This window comes from Pistacia vera, unplaced genomic scaffold (genome assembly GCF_008641045.1).
Source record: "Pistacia vera cultivar Batoury unplaced genomic scaffold, PisVer_v2 Contig940, whole genome shotgun sequence".
Taxonomy (NCBI): Eukaryota; Viridiplantae; Streptophyta; class Magnoliopsida; order Sapindales; family Anacardiaceae; genus Pistacia; species Pistacia vera.
Window position 1 is genome coordinate 588,119 of NW_022196824.1, and position 24,819 is coordinate 612,937.

Sequence of the window (24,819 nt, forward strand, 5' to 3'; positions counted from 1 at the left end):
TTAACCAGTGGTTGTACCGGTTCCATTCCATTCACATCTACCTTAATATTTATGCAAGTAATATATAAATCCAACCAATTGAACCAAATTATACCCACTTACGTTTTGCTATTTTAATTTCTTCTATAATAAGTCGACATGTAAAAGAGCTTCTCGTAAATAACATGTATTAAAATAATTATATTTCTACTTACCTTACATAACAAGTAGCCGGCTTGGTCCGGTTGACTTTACATTTTTAATTCATTATTCCTAAGTATTTATTTATTAAATGTATACTTGCAAAGGCAATGGAATCATTAAGTGGGTTCCACAATTGGTGGCGGTCCACTTCCGATTGCACCTTCATCATATCATTCAAATCATAAAGCTTATGATGAAGCATCAACATGATGACTATAATGGATGGTGTACACACAGTAACTTTTCTTCTAGTCAAACCATTCGCCTAATAAAAATTTACTCAAACCAAAAAGGGCATTTCCGTACTAGGTCTCAGTTTTTACTCAAACCTTTTTGCGGATGGTTATAGTTATGCACACTTTTCACACCTTGTTTGTCCCTGTATTTTTCATTTATTTCATTTTTAATCTGTTGATTATTGTTAAAAAATTTAACAAAAGGACACCTGTCACTCTATAAAAGAAGGAAAATTCACTCACACCAACAGGGAGGTTTACGAACATGAGATATGTGTGACCCAATTATGAAGACAGATATGTAATTTTCACTCTAGTTTTACAAAGGTGTTCATAAAGAGGGTGTTTTTGTCATTTCACAATGTTGCTGTTGACACGTTTACAGACGTGAAAAAGAGGGAGCTTTCTCAGAAATCGCACGGCCTGTTTTTCTAACTTTTCATTTTGGCTACAACTCCATTTTTCTTTCTTCATGAATTGGAAATTGCAGAGCAATTACAAAGCTTAGAGGTAAGCAGTAAGCTCATAACCACCTGAATTGTTTATTTCTTTTTTTCATTTTTTTGCAAAACCAACAAATAAATTATTTATTAACCATTAATGGACCTCTGTCTGTTGCATTTATTGATATAGATGGCTTCCCAACGCCTTCCCCAACTCTCCTTTATTTCCTCCATTAATTGCTCTTTCCAAGTCAAAAATACAAATATAGGAGCAAACTTGTTTGTGTTCTTCTGATCAGCGGTTGATTTTCCATCTTTTGATTTGTTTAATCAATATTTTCTCTCTTTTGCTTTTACAGACTGATGATTCTTCAACGAGTAAATTTTGTTTCACTTATCTTGATTTTCGCTATCTCCGTTATGGAAGCCGCAGAAAACTGTGAGCAAACATGTAAAACAAGCAAGTTACTTAAATCTGTACCGTACCCGTTCGGGTTCTCCAAGGGTTGCCCGATCCAACTGCACTGTGACCACACAACTGAGTCCGTGAGAATTGGAGAGTTTGACGTGCAAAATGTGACGGCTGACAGTATCTTCGTTAACCTGCCGGAGAAATGTAACCGCCAGATGAACTCACTCCTTCCGCTCTTCAACCACAGTTACGGGATGACGTCACAGAACAGTTTGCTTTTTCACAATTGTACTGGTAGAGGTAGTCCAAACAACTGCGTTGTATCAACGAGTTTGGTTCAGCAACAGTTTAATTCGAGGTCATGTGATAATAAAAGTAATCATATAACCTGCTACTCTTTTACAAATACGAGTGAAACAATTGTGTTGAACTTCAAAGACTTGTATCAGACTGGGTGCACATCTCTATTGTCTTCTTTTGCTCTTAACTCGGTCGGAGACTCGGGCGTTTCGCTCGAGTTTCGGCGAGTTGAGTTGGCTTGGTGGCTTCCTCGCGATGATAAAAATTGCTCTAAAAATGCCGTCATTAAGAACGTTTCCCTTCCTACCGGAGGGCATGGGTTCCGTTGCATATGTAAAGAGGGTTTTCAAGGTGACGGGTTCGCTGCCGGGACTGGGTGCCTGAAAAGTGAGTCGACTCGTTGCCTATTATACTTTATACTTTATTTGTTTATTTGATTTTCATTTTTTATGTTTCATGTTCTGTTCTGGTGGACGGTGAAATTGGTTTGACGAGGCAACCCGGAAAGTATACGGGGTCAGTTGAGTTGCAGTGTCATGCGCTGTCCAATTAGAAAATGATATCTTATTCTGACGAAAATGCCCTCTCCTTAGACATGACGTTTTGAGTTTGACTGGGAATTATTTTTTTGTGAAAATTGTGGAATTCTTGGCAATCCTTCCTAATGAAGTGGGTGCTTTGTTTTTATTATTTGACTTTTTTGTCCTTTCAGTTAGATAGGCACAAAATGAGGCACGATTTGAGTCATTTGATATTGCTACGAAATCTACAGTTTTATAGAGTATATATATGATTAAGTGGTTGTGGTTGGGTTATCGTTAATATCTGGTTATATATTGATAAGTTTAGGTTTTTGAAAGCATTATAAACAGGTCCCACCTGTCTAGAATTGACAGAATGACGTTACACAACTCACAAATGGGGTAATTATGAAATTTTCTGGATTATAGGATGTGCTAATAAAGGCTGCAATTTCTTAAAGTTGGACCCGGGTTAGATCTTTTATGGGAATTTGATTGATAAAGTAAATGGCATCATGATTTCTGACAATCAATCAGTTATTTATGCCGAGAACTCAGGAGCTGTAGGCTGTAGCATATGTTATGAATGGTAAAATAGATGTGCTTGCGAACAAGTTAGAAGTCCACCCTACTAGAGTTCCTTTTTTTATAAGCGCATGTGTAAACAAGACAGGCTGATATTTCTGAAGTTGAAACTGCTATGCTACAAAAAGTCAAAGGGAAGATTGCTTGATTATTAAGACCATTCCAATCAGCAGTTGAAAGATTCTTTTAACTTCTTGTGTTAGATAAGTATTAAAACACTGTTTTTTTCATGAAGTCCAATGATTTCTAAAAAGTCGATGGTAATATTTTCTGACTGAGCTGAAAATTTCTCGTACTTGGGTGGCTAACCTGCTGCCAAAGAACTCATTTCTCTGCGAGGGCTTCTAACTTCTTACTTCTGCATGTGTCAGTCACGTGCCTTTAGCCTGAATGAAATGTAATAGTTGTAATGCTGTGAGCCCGCTAGCGGAATTTTTAAGCCATTGACAAAGAGTTGTAGCTGATTTTAACTGGACTATTTTGGCTAGGGATATATGTATTGCTGATAACCGATGTTTGTCTCTCAGCTTCTCTTCTGTAAAGATGCTGAATGCTAGATCAAATGTTGAGTAGAAGCTTTACAAAAATGAAGGCTTAATTTTGGATGATGCTAACATGAAATAGATATAAAAAATTTTTCTGAACTTCATTGAAATTAATAAATTGTATGAATGTTGCTTCACAAACCAACTGTAGTTTACTTCACTATCTGATGAGGCTAGTCATCATTTTGACAATTAAATCTGTTACTGGTTACATGATTGTAAAGGAAGTGGTGTCAACGCGTAGATACAAGAGACAATTATTTATTAAGTGAGATACCATTTATTCACTACTGATGAAAAACTAACAAGATTGAAACTTTATGGTTTTGTTGTATTGTGCTGGTGTGTCTTTACTTATCTCTTTTTTTCCTCATTTTCATGTTAGCAGCTTCTGACTGCAATTCTAAAAATTACTTATCTGGCCGCTGTGGAGGAACCAAAGTTGGTGCTCTCGTTGGAGGTAAAATTTTATGTTTCAATGTCAACAAATACAGTTTAGTGGTTTGTATGTCTTCAGGAACTATTGTTTTAACTTTTGACCCATTCCTGTAGTTAACTTAACTGCATTAAAAATGGTATTTAGAAACTACTGGAGTGTCTAAAGTGCTGAAAGTTTCTTTCTTGTCAGCATTACCACTTTTAGCTGTTCTTTACGTACCTAAGCAGTGATTTAGTATCTTAATACTCGTGTGAACACCTGTGCTTCCAGTGTTTCTTGCTTGCCAAAGAATTTCAAAGTATTTAAAGTGGGTTTCCTTTTCATTTTAATTGCCAAGGTTCTTGAAAGTAAATGAATTCTAGATGGTAACCCCGTTTCATAGGTTCGCACTGCAGTTTTGTTGAGCAGTTATTTTGTTTTGTTGTTTGTTATAAATACTTTGATATATTTGGAGAATTAATTGTTTTACTGGTCACCATGGAGTAATTCAGGTTTTTGTCTCACCCAATGATAACTAAATTAACTTTTAGCTAGACAATTTGGCCAAACAATTCCTTTGGATGCTTGTGATTTGAGATATCCTGATTTGAAACTCAGCATGACAATACCATGTGATTTTGGCTCAAATCAATTAGATGGTTTTGGTGTGGTTCAGTCAGCCCTTAACTAAGAAAATATCATTTAAATTTTCTGTTACTTGATGTGTCTATGACAAGGTTTTCTTTACTGAAAAATAAATAGTATTTATGCATTTAATATTTTCTTTTGTTTTGAAAACAAGGAAAGTAGAACATGACTCACACTGCTTTTGCCTCTAGGACTTATTGCTGGAGCTTCCATTGTGACTGTTCTGGCTCTTATATGTTACTGCATCCGAAGGCGATCTCCTTCTTTTAGAAACCAGCTCAATGCTAAGCGCCTTCTGTTTCAAGCTGCTGGCAACTCTAGTGTACCGTTTTACCCATACAAAGAAATAGAAAGAGCCACCTGTTATTTCTCTGAGAAACAAAGACTGGGAACTGGTGCCTATGGTACAGTTTATGCAGGAAAACTCCACAATGATGAATGGGTTGCTATAAAAAGGTTTAGATATAGAGACACTGACAGCATTGACCAAGTCATGAATGAGATTAAGCTTCTATCCTCTGTGAGCCACCCAAATCTAGTTCGCCTGTTAGGTTGCTGCATACAGGAAGGTGAACCGATCCTTGTTTATGAATTTATGCCCAACGGAACTCTAAGTCAGCATCTGCAAAGAGAGAGAGGCAGTGGACTTCCATGGACAATACGGCTTACTATTGCCACTGAGACTGCTCGGGCTATTGCCTATCTCCACTCTGTCATGAATCCACCAATATATCACCGAGACATCAAATCCAGCAATATACTCTTGGATTTCAACTTTAAGTCCAAGGTAGCGGATTTCGGTCTTTCTAGACTTGGCATGACTGAGTCATCCCACATTTCAACTGCCCCACAAGGGACTCCAGGCTATCTTGATCCTCAATACCATCAATATTTCCATCTTTCTGATAAAAGTGATGTTTACAGTTTCGGGGTAGTTCTAGTAGAGATTATAACTGCATTGAAGGTGGTTGACTTTTCTCGCCCTCATAGTGAAGTGAATTTGGCTGCACTAGCTATTGACAGGATTGGGAGAGGTTGTGTGGATGAGATAATAGATCCATACCTTGAACCAAATAGGGATGCTTGGACACTCTCATCCATTCACAATGTGGCAGAGCTAGCATTTAGATGCCTTGCTTTTCATAGAGACATGAGGCCCACTATGACGGAAGTGGCAGAAGAGCTAGAACACATCAGGGTCAGTTCATGGGCTTCAAATATTTTTATGGCATCTCCACAAGCTTCATGTTGTTCATCATCAGACTTTGGTAGCGAGAGATCACTAGGTAGTAGTATGATGATTAAGAAGGCAGGGGCGAGGAGTCAGAGATTAATTGTTCCTGCTAAGGCTGTTGATTGTCTGGCTACATTGGATGAGGTAAAGGATAGCTCCCCTGTATCTGTGCAGGATCCTTGGTTAAGCGAACAGAGTTCACCTTCAACAAACAGCTTGCTGGGTAATGTAGTTCAGTGACATGAAAGTTATTTCTTAAACTTTTGTGAATACTATTGGAGTTTACTACATATCTTGTAGTTATGGCTATTCTCTATCTCTTGGATGCTTGATCTATTCTCTGTTTTCAGTTCCTCTAAGAGAATAGTCAGATTATCGGAAGTGGAAGAATGTAGGAGCCATCACTACACTGATTATAAGTATATATTTATAGATATATCTAAAGCCAGATTCTAAAATGATGTGGTGTTTGTATGTTTGTGTGAAAGTGTAAGGATAGAACCAATCTCAAAGCTGTATCCCGTTTCTCTTACGGTTTTTAGTTTTTAATTCATTAGTAAAGTTTGTTGGCGATTAATTTATAATAGTGAATGAACATAGTTCATATTGTATACTGGCAAAGTCACGAGGAAGGTGATGACAGTAGAATTCTTGACCTGAGCAGATTTGTGATCTCAATCAGCCTTCAATGTGAAAAGTGCTTCATAATCATGCATTCAAAAAAATTTTGCTCATTTGTGAATCCTATGAAATTACTATTACAATTGCATACTTCAAAGTTTTCATTTTTCATTATTTGGTGATTTATGGGATGGGGTACAAATGGAATGGTTAATAAATGTATAATTATCGAACAGGGCAAGCATTACGGTCCATGGCTAACGATATTGGAACAGACAATAATATTAGCAATCATTCTTGTCATTCGAACTTGAGATCATAAGGAGAACAAACCTCTTATCCCTAAGCTTTTACCACTCGGTCAATCCATGATAATAGAAATGTCAATACTCTCTTCTATACAGATATGAGAAACAGAAGAGGACAATAGTAAACTAAACTTTCATGGCGTTTTGAGTTTGGTGGATGGGAATAGTTATTCAATTAAAAAAAATATCAAGTAGTAGATTGGACAGAAGAATTCAATTAAAATTTATAAGGTTTGAACAGGATTTTTGCTTTAGATTCAAGAGGAAGAATGATATCTGCAGCATGTTGCAAATTTCGGTTCAACAGATCTAATGAAAGAGTATGTGAACTTGTCTGGCAGATGGTGTGGCAATTTTTACGAAAACTAACTTGGCAGGATAATTCAATTATCAGAATCACAATTTCAAGCACACAATCTATGCGAGACATGAGGTTTTCTTCATTATTCCTAATCCCATCATTTCTGGCCAAATGTGTTCGAAACTCAAGAATCCAATCTGACATGAAAATAGAGTATTCAAATAAAATTTATAAGGGCGTCCACAAATGGAATGGAAAGAGGAATGTGTACGGTGGTTGAGCAAGTAGAAGTGTAGAACTCTCCCTTACCAATCACAATTGACAAACACAGTCCAGGTTTGATCTCTTATATTTCGCCTCCATGTTTCCCAATTGCCTCTTCCTTTTATCCCTGTGGTACCATATTCAAGTGCTTTTTAATCCAGATGAAAAATATAATCTTACTCTATTAACCTTGTGAAGAACCTGCCACATCCAAGGACTCCACAAGCATTCTATTCCATGCGAGAAGAAAAATAAGAGCTGAAGTTCCAAACACTTGAGATCAAGGAGATGCATAGTTTAAAAATATCACAACCAAACATCTGTTGGTTGTACTACAATGGATTCTTCCCAGACAAGTTTTTACAATTGACGAAAAAAATCTGACCCATAGACCCAACTACGAGCCCCAGATGAGAGGTTGTCATTGGCTTTCCAAAAAAGAATTAACTTTACAGGTAACCAAGGTTTCCATATAACTTTCAGCCTGCAGGTAAAGGATAATCCAGATTAATACTAATCACAGTGAAGTATTCATTAACCTCAAATTTCATTAGACGGTAGAAAATCAATATGTAAGCTTAGATTATAACCTCTTCGAAGCAGATCAAGGACAAAATAGATGTTCTCTCTCTCTCTCTCTCTCTCTCTCTCTCTTTTTTTTTTTTTTTAACAAAGTTCACAATGAGCTTAGCAGTTTGACATCTCACCCTCTTTTCCTTGGGGCCATATTAAGAGAATTGCATAATACTCGATACAAAATGTGAAACAAACAATTTCATCAGAAAACAGGCTACAAATTAAGTAGCATGAAATTCGGCAAACATTTGCATGTTATGAATTGCATATCATGCCAGTTTACAGATACTATCTGATCCTCAATACCATCAATATTTCCATCTTTCTGATAAAAGTGATGTTTACAGTTTCGGGGTAGTTCTAGTAGAGATTAACTGCATTGAAGGTGGTTGACTTTTCTCGCCCTCATAGTGAAGTGAATTTGGCTGCACTAGCTATTGACAGGATGGGAGAGGTTGTGTGGATGAGATAATGATCCATACTTGAACCAAATAGGGATGCTTGGACACTCTCATCAGCTGTAGGCTGTAGCATATGTTATGAATGGTAAAATAGATGTGCTTGCGAACAAGTTAGAAGTCCACCCTACTAGAGTTCCTTTTTTTATAAGCGCATGTGTAAACAAGACAGGCTGATATTTCTGAAGTTGAAACTGCTATGCTACAAAAAGTCAAAGGGAAGATTGCTTGATTATTAAGACCATTCCAATCAGCAGTTGAAAGATTCTTTTAACTTCTTGTGTTAGATAAGTATTAAAACACTGTTTTTTTCATGAAGTCCAATGATTTCTAAAAAGTCGATGGTAATATTTTCTGACTGAGCTGAAAATTTCTCGTACTTGGGTGGCTAACCTGCTGCCAAAGAACTCATTTCTCTGCGAGGGCTTCTAACTTCTTACTTCTGCATGTGTCAGTCACGTGCCTTTAGCCTGAAGGAAATGTAATAGTTGTAATGCTGTGAGCCCACTAGCGGAATTTTTAAGCCATTGACAAAGAGTTGTAGCTGATTTTGGCTGGACTATTTTGGCTAGGGATATATGTATTGCTGATAACCGATGTTTGTCTCTCAGCTTCTCTTCTGTAAAGATGCTGAATGCTAGATCAAATGTTGAGTAGAAGCTTTACAAAAATGAAGGCTTAATTTTGGATGATGCTAACATGAAATAGATATAAAAAATTTTTCTGAACTTCATTGAAATTAATAAATTGTATGAATGTTGCTTCACAAACCAACTGTAGTTTACTTCACTATCTGATGAGGCTAGTCATCATTTTGACAATTAAATCTGTTACTGGTTACATGATTGTAAAGGAAGTGGTGTCAACGCGTAGATACAAGAGACAATTATTTATTAAGTGAGATACCATTTATTCACTACTGATGAAAAACTAACAAGATTGAAACTTTATGGTTTTGTTGTATTGTGCTGGTGTGTCTTTACTTATCTCTTTTTTTCCTCATTTTCATGTTAGCAGCTTCTGACTGCAATTCTAAAAATTACTTATCTGGCCGCTGTGGAGGAACCAAAGTTGGTGCTCTCGTTGGAGGTAAAATTTTATGTTTCAATGTCAACAAATACAGTTTAGTGGTTTGTATGTCTTCAGGAACTATTGTTTTAACTTTTGACCCATTCCTGTAGTTAACTTAACTGCATTAAAAATGGTATTTAGAAACTACTGGAGTGTCTAAAGTGCTGAAAGTTTCTTTCTTGTCAGCATTACCACTTTTAGCTGTTCTTTACGTACCTAAGCAGTGATTTAGTATCTTAATACTCGTGTGAACACCTGTGCTTCCAGTGTTTCTTGCTTGCCAAAGAATTTCAAAGTATTTAAAGTGGGTTTCCTTTTCATTTTAATTGCCAAGGTTCTTGAAAGTAAATGAATTCTAGATGGTAACCCCGTTTCATAGGTTCGCACTGCAGTTTTGTTGAGCAGTTATTTTGTTTTGTTGTTTGTTATAAATACTTTGATATATTTGGAGAATTAATTGTTTTACTGGTCACCATGGAGTAATTCAGGTTTTTGTCTCACCCAATGATAACTAAATTAACTTTTAGCTAGACAATTTGGCCAAACAATTCCTTTGGATGCTTGTGATTTGAGATATCCTGATTTGAAACTCAGCATGACAATACCATGTGATTTTGGCTCAAATCAATTAGATGGTTTTGGTGTGGTTCAGTCAGCCCTTAACTAAGAAAATATCATTTAAATTTTCTGTTACTTGATGTGTCTATGACAAGGTTTTCTTTACTGAAAAATAAATAGTATTTATGCATTTAATATTTTCTTTTGTTTTGAAAACAAGGAAAGTAGAACATGACTCACACTGCTTTTGCCTCTAGGACTTATTGCTGGAGCTTCCATTGTGACTGTTCTGGCTCTTATATGTTACTGCATCCGAAGGCGATCTCCTTCTTTTAGAAACCAGCTCAATGCTAAGCGCCTTCTGTTTCAAGCTGCTGGCAACTCTAGTGTACCGTTTTACCCATACAAAGAAATAGAAAGAGCCACCTGTTATTTCTCTGAGAAACAAAGACTGGGAACTGGTGCCTATGGTACAGTTTATGCAGGAAAACTCCACAATGATGAATGGGTTGCTATAAAAAGGTTTAGATATAGAGACACTGACAGCATTGACCAAGTCATGAATGAGATTAAGCTTCTATCCTCTGTGAGCCACCCAAATCTAGTTCGCCTGTTAGGTTGCTGCATACAGGAAGGTGAACCGATCCTTGTTTATGAATTTATGCCCAACGGAACTCTAAGTCAGCATCTGCAAAGAGAGAGAGGCAGTGGACTTCCATGGACAATACGGCTTACTATTGCCACTGAGACTGCTCGGGCTATTGCCTATCTCCACTCTGTCATGAATCCACCAATATATCACCGAGACATCAAATCCAGCAATATACTCTTGGATTTCAACTTTAAGTCTAAGGTAGCGGATTTCGGTCTTTCTAGACTTGGCATGACTGAGTCATCCCACATTTCAACTGCCCCACAAGGGACTCCAGGCTATCTTGATCCTCAATACCATCAATATTTCCATCTTTCTGATAAAAGTGATGTTTACAGTTTCGGGGTAGTTCTAGTAGAGATTATAACTGCATTGAAGGTGGTTGACTTTTCTCGCCCTCATAGTGAAGTGAATTTGGCTGCACTAGCTATTGACAGGATTGGGAGAGGTTGTGTGGATGAGATAATAGATCCATACCTTGAACCAAATAGGGATGCTTGGACACTCTCATCCATTCACAATGTGGCAGAGCTAGCATTTAGATGCCTTGCTTTTCATAGAGACATGAGGCCCACTATGACGGAAGTGGCAGAAGAGCTAGAACACATCAGGGTCAGTTCATGGGCTTCAAATATTTTTATGGCATCTCCACAAGCTTCATGTTGTTCATCATCAGACTTTGGTAGCGAGAGATCACTAGGTAGTAGTATGATGATTAAGAAGGCAGCAGCGAGGAGTCAGAGATTAATTGTTCCTGCTAAGGCTGTTGATTGTCTGGCTACATTGGATGAGGTAAAGGATAGCTCCCCTGTATCTGTGCAGGATCCTTGGTTAAGCGAACAGAGTTCACCTTCAACAAACAGCTTGCTGGGTAATGTAGTTCAGTGACATGAAAGTTATTTCTTAAACTTTTGTGAATACTATTGGAGTTTACTACATATCTTGTAGTTATGGCTATTCTCTATCTCTTGGATGCTTGATCTATTCTCTGTTTGCAGTTCCTCTAAGAGAATAGTCAGATTATCGGAAGTGGAAGAATGTAGGAGCCATCACTACACTGATTATAAGTATATATTTATAGATATATCTAAAGCCAGATTCTAAAATGGTCTGGTGTTTGTATGTTTGTGTGAAAGTGTAAGGATAGAACCAATCTCAAAGCTGTATCCCGTTTCTCTTACGGTTTTTAGTTTTTAATTCATTAGTAAAGTTTGTTGGCGATTAATTTATAATAGTGAATGAACATAGTTCATATTGTATACTGGCAAAGTCACGAGGAAGGTGATGACAGTAGAATTCTTGACCTGAGCAGATTTGTGATCTCAATCAGCCTTCAATGTGAAAAGTGCTTCATAATCATGCATTCAAAAAAATTTTGCTCATTTGTGAATCCTATGAAATTACTATTACAATTGCAAACTTAAAAGTTTTCATTTTTCATTATTTGGTGATTTATGGGATGGGGTACAAATGGAATGGTTAATAAATGTATAATTACCGAACAGGGCAAGCATTGCGGTCCATGGCTAACGATATTGGTACAGACAATAATATTAGCAATCATTCTTGTCATTCGAACTTGAGATCATAAGGAGAACAAACCTCTTATCCCTAAGCTTTTACCACTCGGTCAATCCATGATAATAGAAATGTCAATACTCTCTTCTATACAGATATGAGAAACAGAAGAGGACAATAGTAAACTAAACTTTCATGGCGTTTTGAGTTTGGTGGATGGGAATAGTTATTCAATTAAAAAAATATCAAGTAGTAGATTGGACAGAAGAATTCAATTAAAATTTATAAGGTTTGAACAAGATTTTTGCTTTAGATTCAAAAGGAAGAATGATATCTGCAGCATGTTGCAAATTTCGGTTCAACAGATCTAATGAAAGAGTATGAACTTGTCTGGCAGATGGTGTGGCAATTTTTACGAAAACTAACTTGGCAGGATAATTCAATTATCAGAATTACAATTTCAAGCACACAATCTATGCGAGGCATGAGGTTTTCTTCATTATTCCTAATCCCATCATTTCTGGCCGAATGTGTTCGAACCTCAAGAATCCAATCTTGCATGAAAATAGAGTATTCAAATAAAATTTATAAGGGCGTCCACAAATGGAATGGAAAGAGGAATGTGTACGGTGATTGAGCAAGTAGAAGTGTAGAACTCTCCCTTACCAATCACAAATGACAAACACAGTCCAGGTTTGATCTCTTATATTTCGCCTCCATGTTTCCCAATTGCCTCTTCCTTTTATCCCTGTGGTACCATATTCAAGTGCTTTTTAATCCAGATGAAAAATATAATCTTACTCTATTAACCTTGTGAAGAACCTGCCACATCCAAGGACTCCACAAGCATTCTATTCCATGCGAGAAGAAAAATAAGAGCTGAAGTTCCAAACACTTGAGATCAAGGAGATGCATAGTTTAAAAATATCACAACCAAACATCTGTTGGTTGTACTACAATGGATTCTTCCCAGACAAGTTTTTACAATTGACGAAAAAAATCTGACCCATAGACCCAACTACGAGCCCCATATGAGAGGTTGTCATTGGCTTTCCAAAAAAGAATTAACTTTACAGGTAACCAAGGTTTCCATATAACTTTCAGCCTGCAGGTAAAGGATAATCCAGATTAATACTAATCACAGTGAAGTATTCATTAACCTCAAATTTCATTAGACGGTAGAAAATCAATATGTAAGCTTAGATTATAACCTCTTCGAAGCAGATCAAGGACAAAATAGATGTTCTCTCTCTCTCTCTCTCTCTCTCTCTCTTTTTTTTTTTTTTTAACAAAGTTCACAATGAGCTTAGCAGTTTGACATCTCACCCTCTTTTCCTTGGGGCCATATTAAGAGAATTGCATAATACTCGATACAAAATGTGAAACAAACAATTTCATCAGAAAACAGGCTACAAATTAAGTAGCATGAAATTCGGCAAACATTTGCATGTTATGAATTGCATATCATGCCAGTTTACAGATAATTTTCTGAATGGAAGAAAGACTCCCAGACAAAGAAAAGAAAGGAGAAAATCCCTTCCTCGAGTCTAGTGGGATGAAATTACTTTTCAGATTATCTTCTGAATAACCATTGCAGAGAGTGCAAGATGCTATCATTCATTACCATGGAATCATGCTTGAAACTAGTGAGATGATGATAATAACAATCAATTCAAAATAAATTACCTTGCATGTATATTTCCAGTCACAAAGTTGATCTGTCAATTTTCCAGGGGAAGGTAGAAGCTATCCATGGCTTCTGGGAGCAACAACTTGATGGACCTTCCTGTTCTCAGCACTTGAAAATTGCCCCACAACACGTGCATGAGGAATTGAGATTTCTCCACGGGCGAGAGCATCCACATTCTCAAGCAGGTACTGCCTTGGAAGTCTGCCTACAACATTACCCTCCTCGTTCCCATCTCTATCTAGGAATGCAAAATGCGGTATACCCTCAACACCAAACTCATCAAGCTCTTGTTCCCATTTCGTATTATCGACATTCAGCATAACAAAATTCACTTGGTCCCTTCATCAAAAGATTTCTGTTATCACCTAAGTTGATTTATTTATAAACTAAGAAAAAAGCATCTGCAGGGCCTATAAAATTTGGTGATAATATCTTTCAAAGAACCTTCGTAGTCACTAGATAGTCATAGAAATGCATGAATACAGTAAAACAAGTCAAATTTCGATGATTATTACTTGTATTGTTGTTCAACTTTGTATACTTCAGGAGCTAATTCCCGACATACTTCGCACCAATCTGCGTAGAACTCCAGAACAGTGGGCTTCCCGTTTGAGAGGGCCTAGAAAACCACAAAAATGTATAACCAGGAATAATAAAAATCAAACTACATAACTCTATAAGCATAGAATAACATATGTAGATATAAAACTGAACATAACTGCAGAGATTCATTGGTCCTAGCTGCTAGGAAAGCACTTGAAAAGATTATGAAAAGACATGAAACTAATAAAAGCATAGAGCAATACAAAAATTAGATAGAATTCTAGCTCTGGAATTATATGTAATAGCAACTTATACTTAAAACAGACTAGAAAGTAAATCAACCCACGGTCAGAACAAATAAAATGCTAAGCTAAAAAAAATTAAGATAATAATAATAATAAAACCTCTTCATAAGGTAACGCAATGGCTGTTAAGTCCTTCAAAGAAACACCAAAATCTAGTCGTGTAAACAAGAAAAATCCTAGTGCACCAAGAGTAGAAGCAATTGCTACACGCTTATTGATTTCTTTGTTTGGGAATTGAGTAAAACCAGAATCCGTGGACGAGCTTGTAGCCTGAGTACTGGTGCTATCAGTCGCTGAATCAGTCTCCACAACTACTTCTTCCTGCAGCCAGAAAATACTAATTAATGATTCACTCAACAACTATTCAGTTGCAAACAACGAAAACAAGCGAAAAAGACACACCGGTTTAGTTTCAGGAGGATTAGGAGTTGTTTGGCAAGCTACAAGAGTGGGAAATCTGCGACTCTTGTGTTGAGAGTTGAGACAAGTTTTAATTTGTTGGGGAGATTGATGTATAGGATGAAAAGATGGCGGGAATCTTTGAAGACCAACTGGATTCGAACAAACTCGAGCCATGGATAGAGTCAGAGAGAGAGAGATACTGAACAAAATTTTATTTCATAGTTAAAAAACTGTTTTAACGTTTGAACTTTTCTTAGTCAGTTTTAACCTTGTTTTCTCCACGGCCACATCTTCACTAAATATCTTCCTTCCAAATAAAAGATTATCCTATAAGCCTTGTAAAATATTTCCATAAATTTTCCTTGCAGAAAATGTATAGGGTTTACATCTCATGCACATAACTAAATTTTCAATGGAGAAAATAATTATTATTCATTAAATTTCCATAATTACAATAACTTAATAAAACAATACAGCAAAAACATTAAAAAAAGATTGATAATTATGAAAATCCTCAAGACTTTCGTGGTTCAGGTCCCAAAATTCCATTAACGACAGCACTAGCAACCACCACTCCGATAACCTCTGCTCCAGCTACAGCTCCCGCCTGTGCCAACGCTCCAAAATTCACTGTCGTTTCGATTTCGTTCTCCGCCTTTTTTGCTTCTTTCACAATCTCCTTCTCTGCCGTTTCTATCTTTTTCTCTGCTTCCTTCACAATTTCCACCGCTTCCTCCTCTGCCTTCTTCAGATTCTTCCTCAAACCGAACAGCGGAATGTCCTGCGCCAAACCCGCAGATTCTCTCGCTGTTAAAACCGGCATTGCCGTCAACGAGAAAAGTAATAAGTTCCTCCGGTTGGTATGAAGTACTGGCGCTGGTTTAGGAGTCTGCGCCTTGCAAGAGACAGGGTGCGCAATTCGCACACGAGGGAGCGATAAAACTAAAGACGAAGAGATTGTGGAAGCCATCACTCTGTCTGATCCGTGAAGCCAAGGCGAGTGGTTTATGAATTCTGTGGTGTGTGGACAAAAAAGTCATCTTAGAGGGGTAATATAGTCATACGGTCAAACATTAATAACGACATCGTTTTTCATAGGTTCGATCAAGTTAAAAGCGCTATTTTCGCGTTTTATATTTTGTTCATTTTCATTTCAAAAGAAAATTAAAGCGAAGCGGAAGCAATGGCGGAAGAAGAAGATTCGGTGACAATGACAGAAGAAGTTCCGCCATCTACCGAAACCCAAGGAGCAACTCGAGCCTCAGTTGAAGCTACCATACAATCTTTGTTCGAGGGAGGTATAGACTCAATTGGCAACGAGGAGGACGGTGAAACTTCTGGTGTGCCTGATGATGGAGATCAAGAAGAGAAGCTGAAGTTCTCCAACGACTTAATAGTGAGAGGAACCAAAGCTTTGGAAGCAAAAGACTTCTGCGAAGCTGCTGAGTGTTTTAGCCGTGCTTTAGAAATCAGGTTAGGGTTTTTGTTTCAACTCAATGAGGTTGGGAAATGGAAATTATTTCATGATGTTTCCGCATTTGGTTTCTTTTATTTATTTATTTTTCAAAGTCTGTGAATTGCAGTTTAGTAAGTGTTTGTTATTGTAGTGGTAAACCCTATCCTAGTTCAGTGGATTAATTTGTGCGTTTTTGTTTAGGAGGGTTAGGGTTTTTGCTGGGTAAGCTTTCAAGGGGATTTTAACTGTAGGTTGATGTTCAATAAAATCATGCTTGACTTGTTGAAGACACTACCTGTGGCATGTGCTAAACTTTTAATGTTGAAGCTTGTTATTACTATTTAAGCAATGTGTATCTTGCTTTCATATATAACACCTTCCAAGGTCTTGGACCTTGACTAGCCATGGCTAGCAGCATGTTGTGAGCCGTTTTGGCTTTGGTGTTTTGTTAGAATATAGATATGAGGTAATATGTATATTTTTATGAGAAAGGAATCATTTCAATATCTAGTAAGTGTTCTTCTCTCAATTGAATGTATCTGTTTTAGGTTGAGCTCCTTACCTCTATGTTACCAAGTGTGGAGAAATATTTTCTTCTATTTCATAATGAGATGTACAATGAATTTATAGCAAAAACAAAAAACTAATCTAGGAAGTAATCTAGGAAGTAAATTGTTACATTCCTATTATAATTCTATTTCCTATTCCTATTATAATTCTATTTCCTATATTACAATGAGAATAATTCTATTTCTTATTTTATATTTCAACACTCCCCCTCAAGCTGGAGCATATAAGTCATATGCACCAAGCTTGTTACAAATAAAGTCAACATGAGAGCCTTTGAGAGACTTAGTGAGGATGTCTGCTAACTGGTCGTTGGAATTGACATAACTAATTGCAATACACCCTGATAGAACTTTCTCTCGAACAAAGAAAAACCACTCGTATGTGACTGAGAGGCTGATTTTGAGGAATCCATGAGAAGGTCAGAGTGTCTTGAAGTTGACAGAAAAGCAAAAACTTACGTGCACCGGAAAAACAGAATACTCGCCGGAAAAACAAGCGGCGCGTGAGGGCGCGTGCAGCGGCGGCCGGCGACGAAATCACTCGGGTTATGACGACGATCGGAAGACGATCAGTCTGGTGTGATTAGACCAGATTCTGATCGTTGCCGGAGAACAGTCGCCGAAAAAAAAATTCCGAGAAAGAGAGAAGAAAAAAAATTTGAAATTTCAGACACTTGGCTCTGATAACATGTGGAGAAATATTTTCTTCTATTTCATAATGAGATGTACAATGAATTTATAGCAAAAACAAAAAACTAATCTAGGAAGTAATCTAGGAAGTAAATTGTTACATTCCTATTATAATTCTATTTCCTATTCCTATTATAATTCTATTTCCTATATTACAATGAGAATAATTCTATTTCTTATTTTATATTTCAACACCAAGTTCTACTTTTGAAAGTAATTTTCTAATCCTTGAAGTTCTATGTCATTAGGGTTGCACTGTATGGTGAACTTGCACCAGAGTGTCTGAATGCTTACTATCAATATGGACGTGCATTGCTGTACAGAGCCCAAGAGGAGGCAGATCCATTGGTTTCAGTGCCTAGAAAGGAGGATGAATATGAACAAGGTTCTGATAAAGAGGGATCTGTTAAGAATGTTGTGAATGGAGAATCTTCCACAGCTTCTGCTTCAACTATTACTCAGCTGGATGGGAGTTCAAACAAACTGGATGTAACAGAAAATGACGGTTTGTACTTTGCTCTTAGTGTTTAACTAATTAAAATGGTGTTTCATAATCTAATCTATGATAATGTCCTAGACAGATGCTTCAGTGCATGCATGGTGCACATTCATGGAAATTTATTGGTTGCTTTATCATTTATAAAATAATGTCTGATTTATTATTATGAAATTGTGAGGTATTTACTTTAATGGTTGAACCTAATTCTTCTGTCTTTTGTATACTTGAAATGCTTCAAATTATCATGTTAATATCTAACTTTGGTTTATCAGAACTCTGGTAAATTTGGGATACTGAAATAAATATATGTTAAAATATTTGGTTTTATTAATTCAACATATGTTGGTATATCTAGCTTGTGAACAACTTTAATCTTAACTTGCCTCAATCCTGGTGGACAGTGATAGTAAAATCCCTGTTATGTTGGGAAATGCTTCAGGCGTCAAAGAATTTCACTTTGCTTGAGAAATGGCAACATAAATTTTTTTTAATAGTTTTTGGCATGTGGATTATTAATGTTTTCATTTGATTCTTTTCTGCAATAATGTGCTTGAAGCATTGAATTTATTTTCGGTTCCCCTAAATGTTACTTGTTTGGAAAATGATAATTTAAAAATTATACATCAGAAAACAGAATATATGTTTCCTTATTTTTTGCGATGTTAGAGATGTGGTCTTATAATTAGTTATCCTGATTCTATAGTTCCAAAAAGTGGAAGTTTTATCCTTATGTTATGCTGTATTCATTAAGTTTCATAGGCATCACATTAATCATATTGAAATCTAATTTCAGTAGTAAATATTACTGTCATCAATGGTGCTGATTACCCTTAGATTTTGAATTGAATTCTTCATACTCGAGCATGGGTCTGAGGTCCCTGAAATTCCAAGTCGTGCTGATTGCTCTTCTAGCTATATTTGATTTAATTTTCCAATGTGCATGTGTGTAGTATCATGCAGTTCCTGAGAAATCTTGGGTGAGCTATGAATGACTTAGTTGTATATGAAAGGTTATTGAGGGAGCATTGCTTTTGAATTTAGTTGAACTGAGATGGCGGAAAATGACTTCAGTTGCTGCCCCATAATTTTTTATAAAGATTTTGTTTTTTTTTTTTAGTAGATCCCTTGAAATTTGTCATCATCATTATCATTTTTGGAGATATTATCTGTTCTATATGATTGCTGACTTTTTTCAGTTACAGTTTCTGGTGGGAAAGGCAAGGAAGATGATGAAGAGGGTAGTGATCAAGAGGACATGGCTGAAGCAGATGAAGATGAATCTGACCTGGATTTGGCATGGAAAACGCTAGATGTTGCAAGGGCAATTGCTGAAAAACACCTTGGTGACACTTTGGAGAAAGTCGACATATTATCAACACTGGCTGAAGTGTCATTGGAAAGAGGTTTGTTAGTGTTTTATGTAAATGTTTCTTTTATCTTGGTCAATTGTGGGCAATTGTTATCTGGAAGTTTTTTTTTTGGACTTAGTAATCGTGATGCCTTTTTCTTGTACATCATCAGAGGACTTTGAAACCTCGCTTAGTGACTATCACAATGCATTATCCGTTTTAGTTAAGCTGGTTGAGCCTGACAGTCGACACATTGCTGAACTGTATCCTTTTCAATGTTGGAATGTGGGTATAGATGATAACTGTCCAGTGATCTGTTTATTTGGTTGTCAGATTTTTTTTCAGATGTATGGTCTCTGGGACATAGACTGGTTCTAGAGCTCTTAACTTCTATTTCTTTTAAGCATTTTCACTCAATGACAACCTTAACTCTGTACTTAAGAAATTTCCGCATATGCTTATGTTTGGAGATTGGCTCCAAGCCTCAGGAAGCAGTTCCATATTGCGAGGAAGCTATATCAGTTTGCAAGTCAAGAGTACAGCGGCTTATGAATGAATATAGGAGTCTCTCACAGGCAGCCTCTTCGGCGGCTTCTTCTGAGCAGTCCTCCAATGAGCCCCAAAATGATAAAATGCTGGTAGATATGAAAGCAGAGATTGAGACACTTTTGGGACTCTTAGGAGACCTAGAAAAGAAGGCAAGTACAAAAGAATTTCTGTTAGAAATAACAATCGTTTTTATGTTGACCTTCCTGAGTTAATAGTGCATTCTTGAATTTGCAGCGTGAAGATTTGCAACTGCTGGTCACGAACCCAAAGTCACTTCTCGCAGAATTGCTGGCAATGGCGTCTGCCAAGGGAAAAGGCAATGAGAAGGGTGCATCTGCATCTGTTATGAGCTCTTCGCAGATGGGTACTGCTAACAGCAGCGGTGAATTTGATTCTCCAACTGCTTCCACTGCTCACACAAATGGGGCTGCCGGTTCTGGTGTGACGCATCTTGGGATTGTAGGAAGAGGAGTGAAGCGAGTATCAATGAGCAGTGGGTCGGGAGAATCAAGTGCCACAAAGAAAGCGACATTTGATCGTTCATCTGACAGAGATGAGGGTGATAACAATTGATGGTATTATATAGTTAATTGGTCCACGGAAGTACTGAATTGAAACAAGTAACTTTTGGTGGGTCATTTGAAGCTAATTATTGATGTGATGGATCCTTGGTAGTCTAGAAACACAAGTATGCTATCATGTTTCTGTAGTAGTAGTAGTATAGAAGTATGGAAACGGTGAGTTGAAGAGGATGATGATATTGTGCTAATATTCTGTGTTAAATTATCACTGATAACTTTATGTTGCTGATGCAGATTTATTTATATTTGTGGTCTCCCTTTAGCTTAGTGAAACCCCCAGGAAAGAGAGATTATATTTAGGATATTAGGCTTCATAGGTTCCACCATATAAATGTTACATTTATTCCAACCTTACATGGGATTGGATCCTCTTAAGTTTGAAATCCTGGTTTGACCCTTTTACAGGACAAAAGAACTTTTCTGTCCTTCAATGTCATTATTCTACTTTATTATGTGAATATATATTATTATTATTATTATTATTGCATTCACATGTGATGTAGATGTTATGTGAATAGAAACGATAAAATTATATTTATTTGATTTTATTGAAAACAAGATGGTTCTTTTCATTATATAATCGTCGATGCAATTCTGTTTCTCTGAAGCAAATAATTTTGAGCAACAATTAGAGTGATATTTACTTCCATGAATTAATAGGAAAATTGTTAAGCCAAAAAAAAAAAAGAATGAAATTTACTTGGAGAAAAGGTTGGCTTATATAATTAGAAGGTGATTTTGGAGCCCCATCGAATTGATCAATAACCTGCACGGCTGCACTGCCGCCTTCTTTTTTTTTTTTTTTTTAATTATCTTAAGAACCCATTTAATATTGAATCATATTTAATTAGGTTTTTGTTTGCACCTTTTTTTCCCAGTATCAACTTAATTAAGGTTTTTGTTTACACCACTTTTTCTTAATTTCAAATTTAATTTGGTTTTTTGTTTAGACTATTTTTTCCCAGTTTCAAATTCAAAGCCAGTTTATTTTCATATTAGATTCATCCCATTTTGTGATTATTTTTTCCATAACTTTAGTAATATATTTTTATTAAACAAAGAAATATTTGAAATAAAAAAAAAATGTTTCAATGTTTATAAGATTTAGAGTTAGGGTTTATGACTAAGAATTAAAATAAAGTATGAGTGTATTTGGAAATTACTATGTCATTTTTAATAATTTTCATTAAGGTTAGAAATGTCAAAACAAAAAAAATATATTTAAAAGTGAGGGATGGGAACTAAAAACAGTTCCTTATAATTATCCAACGACAGCTCTCAATTTCTTTGGGCTTAAACGTCCAGTTCCTTTTATTTCATGGGACTGAATGTACTATGCATTTGGAATTATTTAAATGCCGACAGGCTGTTGGTGCAAATAAATAAAACTAACCAGGGTGAACCCAAAAATTTCTATTAGAGTATATCAAAATAAAAACTAATTTCACATTAACGGGTGTATTTGTTTTATTATTTTGAATATGATTTTAGGAATAATATTGGGTAGTTAAATAGAATGAGTATTACGAGGTAAAATTTAAAAATTAACAAAAAAACCCTTAGGTTTACTAATTTAACTAAACACCCCCATATATAAAAATGTTGTAAAATGACAAAAATACCCCCATCCACCTACAGTGCCAGATTCCGACCACCACTATCGAAAAATGGTGTTATGACGCAGACCAGCCAGATCTGGCCAGTCGTGCGTCAATATGGCCTTTTCGCCAGATCCACCATGGATCTGGTTGTTGACTGCCGCAAAAGGTCATATTTGGCCGTCAGCAACGAATTATAGGCCAATTTCGATTGTTTCAACGCCGTTGTGACAAATTCCTGCAATCGCCGACAGTGGTTGCTAGAATCTGGCAACTATGGGTGGGTGGGGGTATTTTTGTTAATTTTTAAACTTTTTTTCTAGGGGTGTTTAGTTAAATTAATAAACTTAAGGTGTCTAAAAGTAATTAAAAAAATATAATAGTATTTTCTAAATAATTAAACAAACATTTATTTTGGGAATAGGATAGGGAATAATAAAACAAACGCACCCAATATTTTTGTCCATTAATATTTCTGTTATGATAGATCAAAATCCAGAAATTATACATATTAATATCTTTTAAAACCTTTGAGTAGCATCTGCCCCTGAAACAAACAATCTATGGTCACACGAAATTGTGTGGAGAATTTTGAGGCAACAGGTTGCTATTTTAGCAAGCAACATGAAATTTTGGGCAAGAGCAAGAAGAGAGTGAATGAATGAACAAACAAATAGAAGAGGCCAAAGCGTATCTTCCCCATCGATGAATTCAAGACAAAGTTAACTGCACATAGTGAGAAAGATAGATGAAATCAAAGTGGTAGGTCTTTATATATTGGATAAACAAGAGAGAAATGAATTAAAATAAAAATAGAAGAAAGGAAATCATGTGTTTTAGGGTAGATTGCAAGCAATGTGGAAAATATGGTTGGGGTGGCTGTGGTAAGCATCTTGACACCCTCTATGCTAGCATAGATAAGGGAAAGCATTGCATTTGCCGCTCCTGGCCTGGCGTTGTTATCCCACGTCCGCACCAACCATCTTGCCCTTCTCCTCCAACCACTACCACCACCCCTACCGTCACCACCGGTATTTTTATATAACCTACTTTGTATAAATTATTAGCTCTGGGTGAGATATATAAATATATAATGCAAGAATTGATTCTGTAGGCATTCATAAGTCATAACATTATTAATATTTGCCATGATTAATGTATGATTTTAAATGTAATATATAATTATAAGTTATTGTAATTAATTTGGCGTCTGAACTATGTTGATTCCACTTTTTAATGCTTAAATTTGGTACACGAGTTCATAAAACAAACTCTTGACTGGGGTGTATCAAGCCGAGTTGAGCTTTGGGGAGTTCGAGCTTGGCTCGGCATGAACAAAAAGAGCTCGAGCTCAATATAAGAATTTTGGGTTCAAGCTCGAATAAAATAGATCAAAAAAAAGAAGAAATGAATAAGTCGACTCGAAGGGGGAGAGAAAGAGAAGGAGAAGAAAAAAAGAAGAAAAGAGAGAGTATATAAGTCGGCTCGAAGGGGGAGAAAAAAAAAAGAAGGAGAAGTGAGTCGGTGGATGAAGAAGAAGAAGTTAGAGTTTTTGGAATTGAAATATTCTATATGCAAAATGATAAATGATAAATTACATATATCCTTAGGAGTTGCAAAACTTGCATATATCCCATGTTGAGTTTGGCTAAGCTTGCAAGCAGCTCGAGCCGAAAATTGAGTAGCTTGAGCTCGACTCAACTCGACTCGACACTCGAGTCGCTCGAGCTCAAGCAGAGCCCAAGCTATTCACGAGCAGCTCGATTGGAATCACAACCCTACTCTTGACAAAGTAAGACTTGTAAATGTGTTATGTAGAAGTAGATGGTAAAAGGTGAGTGCCCTCATTCATACACCTAAAGCTGCCGATTTCTTTTTACAAGAAATGGCATAAAACAAAGGAAAAAGAAAAGGATATGAAAATAAAACAGTTAACAGTTTGTGCACTTAGTTTTTCCTTTTTCCTTTTACTGCCGATGTACGTAACAATGGACAATATATCGAATTTGGCTTAATAGAAGATTTTTTTTCAATAAATTTATTAAAAACGTTAGTAAATTATCCTAAAATTGGCGATTTGAATTATGTAAAGTGTCAATAATAAAACTGCTTTGGTTTGACATGAATCAGCTGTTAATAAAGTGATTGGTGTTTATATGTTTGATTTCGATTCTCTTTTGCAGGCGAAGCAAAATCTTGAATGCTTTGGATGCCGTGACAGTAGGTGCTCATGGTGGGGCTTTTATAAATAAATAATAAAGGGGGAGAGATGGTTTTAGTTGGATTCCATGACATGTTTTCTAATTTCTAGAAAGCAAATGGGGTTTGTTTAAGCCTGGTCAACATGTTGATACTACTGTTAACAATAATGTAATGTGGGCAATTATGGTCTGGTCAATAATTTATTGACCAACCTGTTTATGTGAGATTACGGAATAATTAATAAATAATTCAGGCTCAGACTCATGTTTTATGTTTATGTTTATCTTGTGCAGGGTGCCCAAAATGCCATAGGATTTGGTGTTGATTTTGTCATGGTTTCTTGTGCTTCCTTTGTTCTTTGTAATATACTTAAGAGGGAGGGAGGTTTGAAATTTAGAGATTGAAAAGTTGCAAGAAATGATCAAGGGCCCTCCCATTTTTTTACCTAATATCTAGATCTATAGTAAACAAATGTGACCCATATTAACAAAATCAAAAAGCAAGTACTGATATTGAGAAAATTTGGGTCTTATT

General features: G+C 36.3%; 5 protein-coding genes across 7 annotated transcripts; 3 read left to right on the top strand and 2 right to left on the bottom strand.

The window, feature by feature from the left end:
• Positions 1-769: 769 nt before the first annotated feature.
• LOC116120631 (wall-associated receptor kinase-like 14) lies at positions 770-6,138 on the top strand. 3 transcript variants are annotated; one of them, XM_031406592.1, is made up of 4 exons: positions 770-929; positions 1,222-1,961; positions 3,611-3,685; positions 4,483-6,138. In XM_031406592.1, the coding sequence occupies exons 2-4, from the start codon at positions 1,226-1,228 to the stop codon at positions 5,763-5,765; spliced, it is 2,094 nt and encodes a 697-aa protein (XP_031262452.1). In that variant the 5' UTR covers positions 770-929; positions 1,222-1,225; the 3' UTR covers positions 5,766-6,138. The 3 variants fall into 3 exon arrangements, with proteins under 3 accessions (XP_031262452.1, XP_031262454.1, XP_031262453.1); XM_031406594.1 differs by having other exon boundaries at positions 3,614-3,685; XM_031406593.1 differs by having other exon boundaries at positions 788-936.
• Positions 6,139-8,610: 2,472 nt separating this feature from the next.
• On the top strand, positions 8,611-11,595 carry LOC116120639 (wall-associated receptor kinase-like 14). The gene is made up of 2 exons (XM_031406602.1): positions 8,611-9,142; positions 9,940-11,595. The coding sequence occupies exons 1-2, from the start codon at positions 9,061-9,063 to the stop codon at positions 11,220-11,222; spliced, it is 1,365 nt and encodes a 454-aa protein (XP_031262462.1). The 5' UTR covers positions 8,611-9,060; the 3' UTR covers positions 11,223-11,595.
• Positions 11,596-12,727: 1,132 nt separating this feature from the next.
• Positions 12,728-15,006, bottom strand: LOC116120640 (thioredoxin-like protein HCF164, chloroplastic). Its single transcript, XM_031406603.1, has 5 exons — positions 14,793-15,006; positions 14,490-14,711; positions 14,058-14,161; positions 13,539-13,881; positions 12,728-12,957 (listed from the first exon to the last, which is right to left on the bottom strand). The coding sequence occupies exons 1-4, from the start codon at positions 14,964-14,966 to the stop codon at positions 13,599-13,601; spliced, it is 783 nt and encodes a 260-aa protein (XP_031262463.1). The 5' UTR covers positions 14,967-15,006; the 3' UTR covers positions 12,728-12,957; positions 13,539-13,598.
• Positions 15,007-15,190: 184 nt separating this feature from the next.
• On the bottom strand, positions 15,191-15,819 carry LOC116120641. Its single transcript, XM_031406604.1, has one exon. The coding sequence runs from the start codon at positions 15,760-15,762 to the stop codon at positions 15,307-15,309; it is 456 nt and encodes a 151-aa protein (XP_031262464.1). The 5' UTR covers positions 15,763-15,819; the 3' UTR covers positions 15,191-15,306.
• A 108-nt stretch (positions 15,820-15,927) lies between these two features.
• LOC116120638 (NASP-related protein sim3) lies at positions 15,928-20,705 on the top strand. The gene is made up of 6 exons (XM_031406601.1): positions 15,928-16,265; positions 17,756-18,012; positions 19,209-19,409; positions 19,528-19,618; positions 19,798-20,053; positions 20,139-20,705. The coding sequence occupies exons 1-6, from the start codon at positions 15,976-15,978 to the stop codon at positions 20,475-20,477; spliced, it is 1,434 nt and encodes a 477-aa protein (XP_031262461.1). The 5' UTR covers positions 15,928-15,975; the 3' UTR covers positions 20,478-20,705.
• Positions 20,706-24,819: the final 4,114 nt, after the last annotated feature.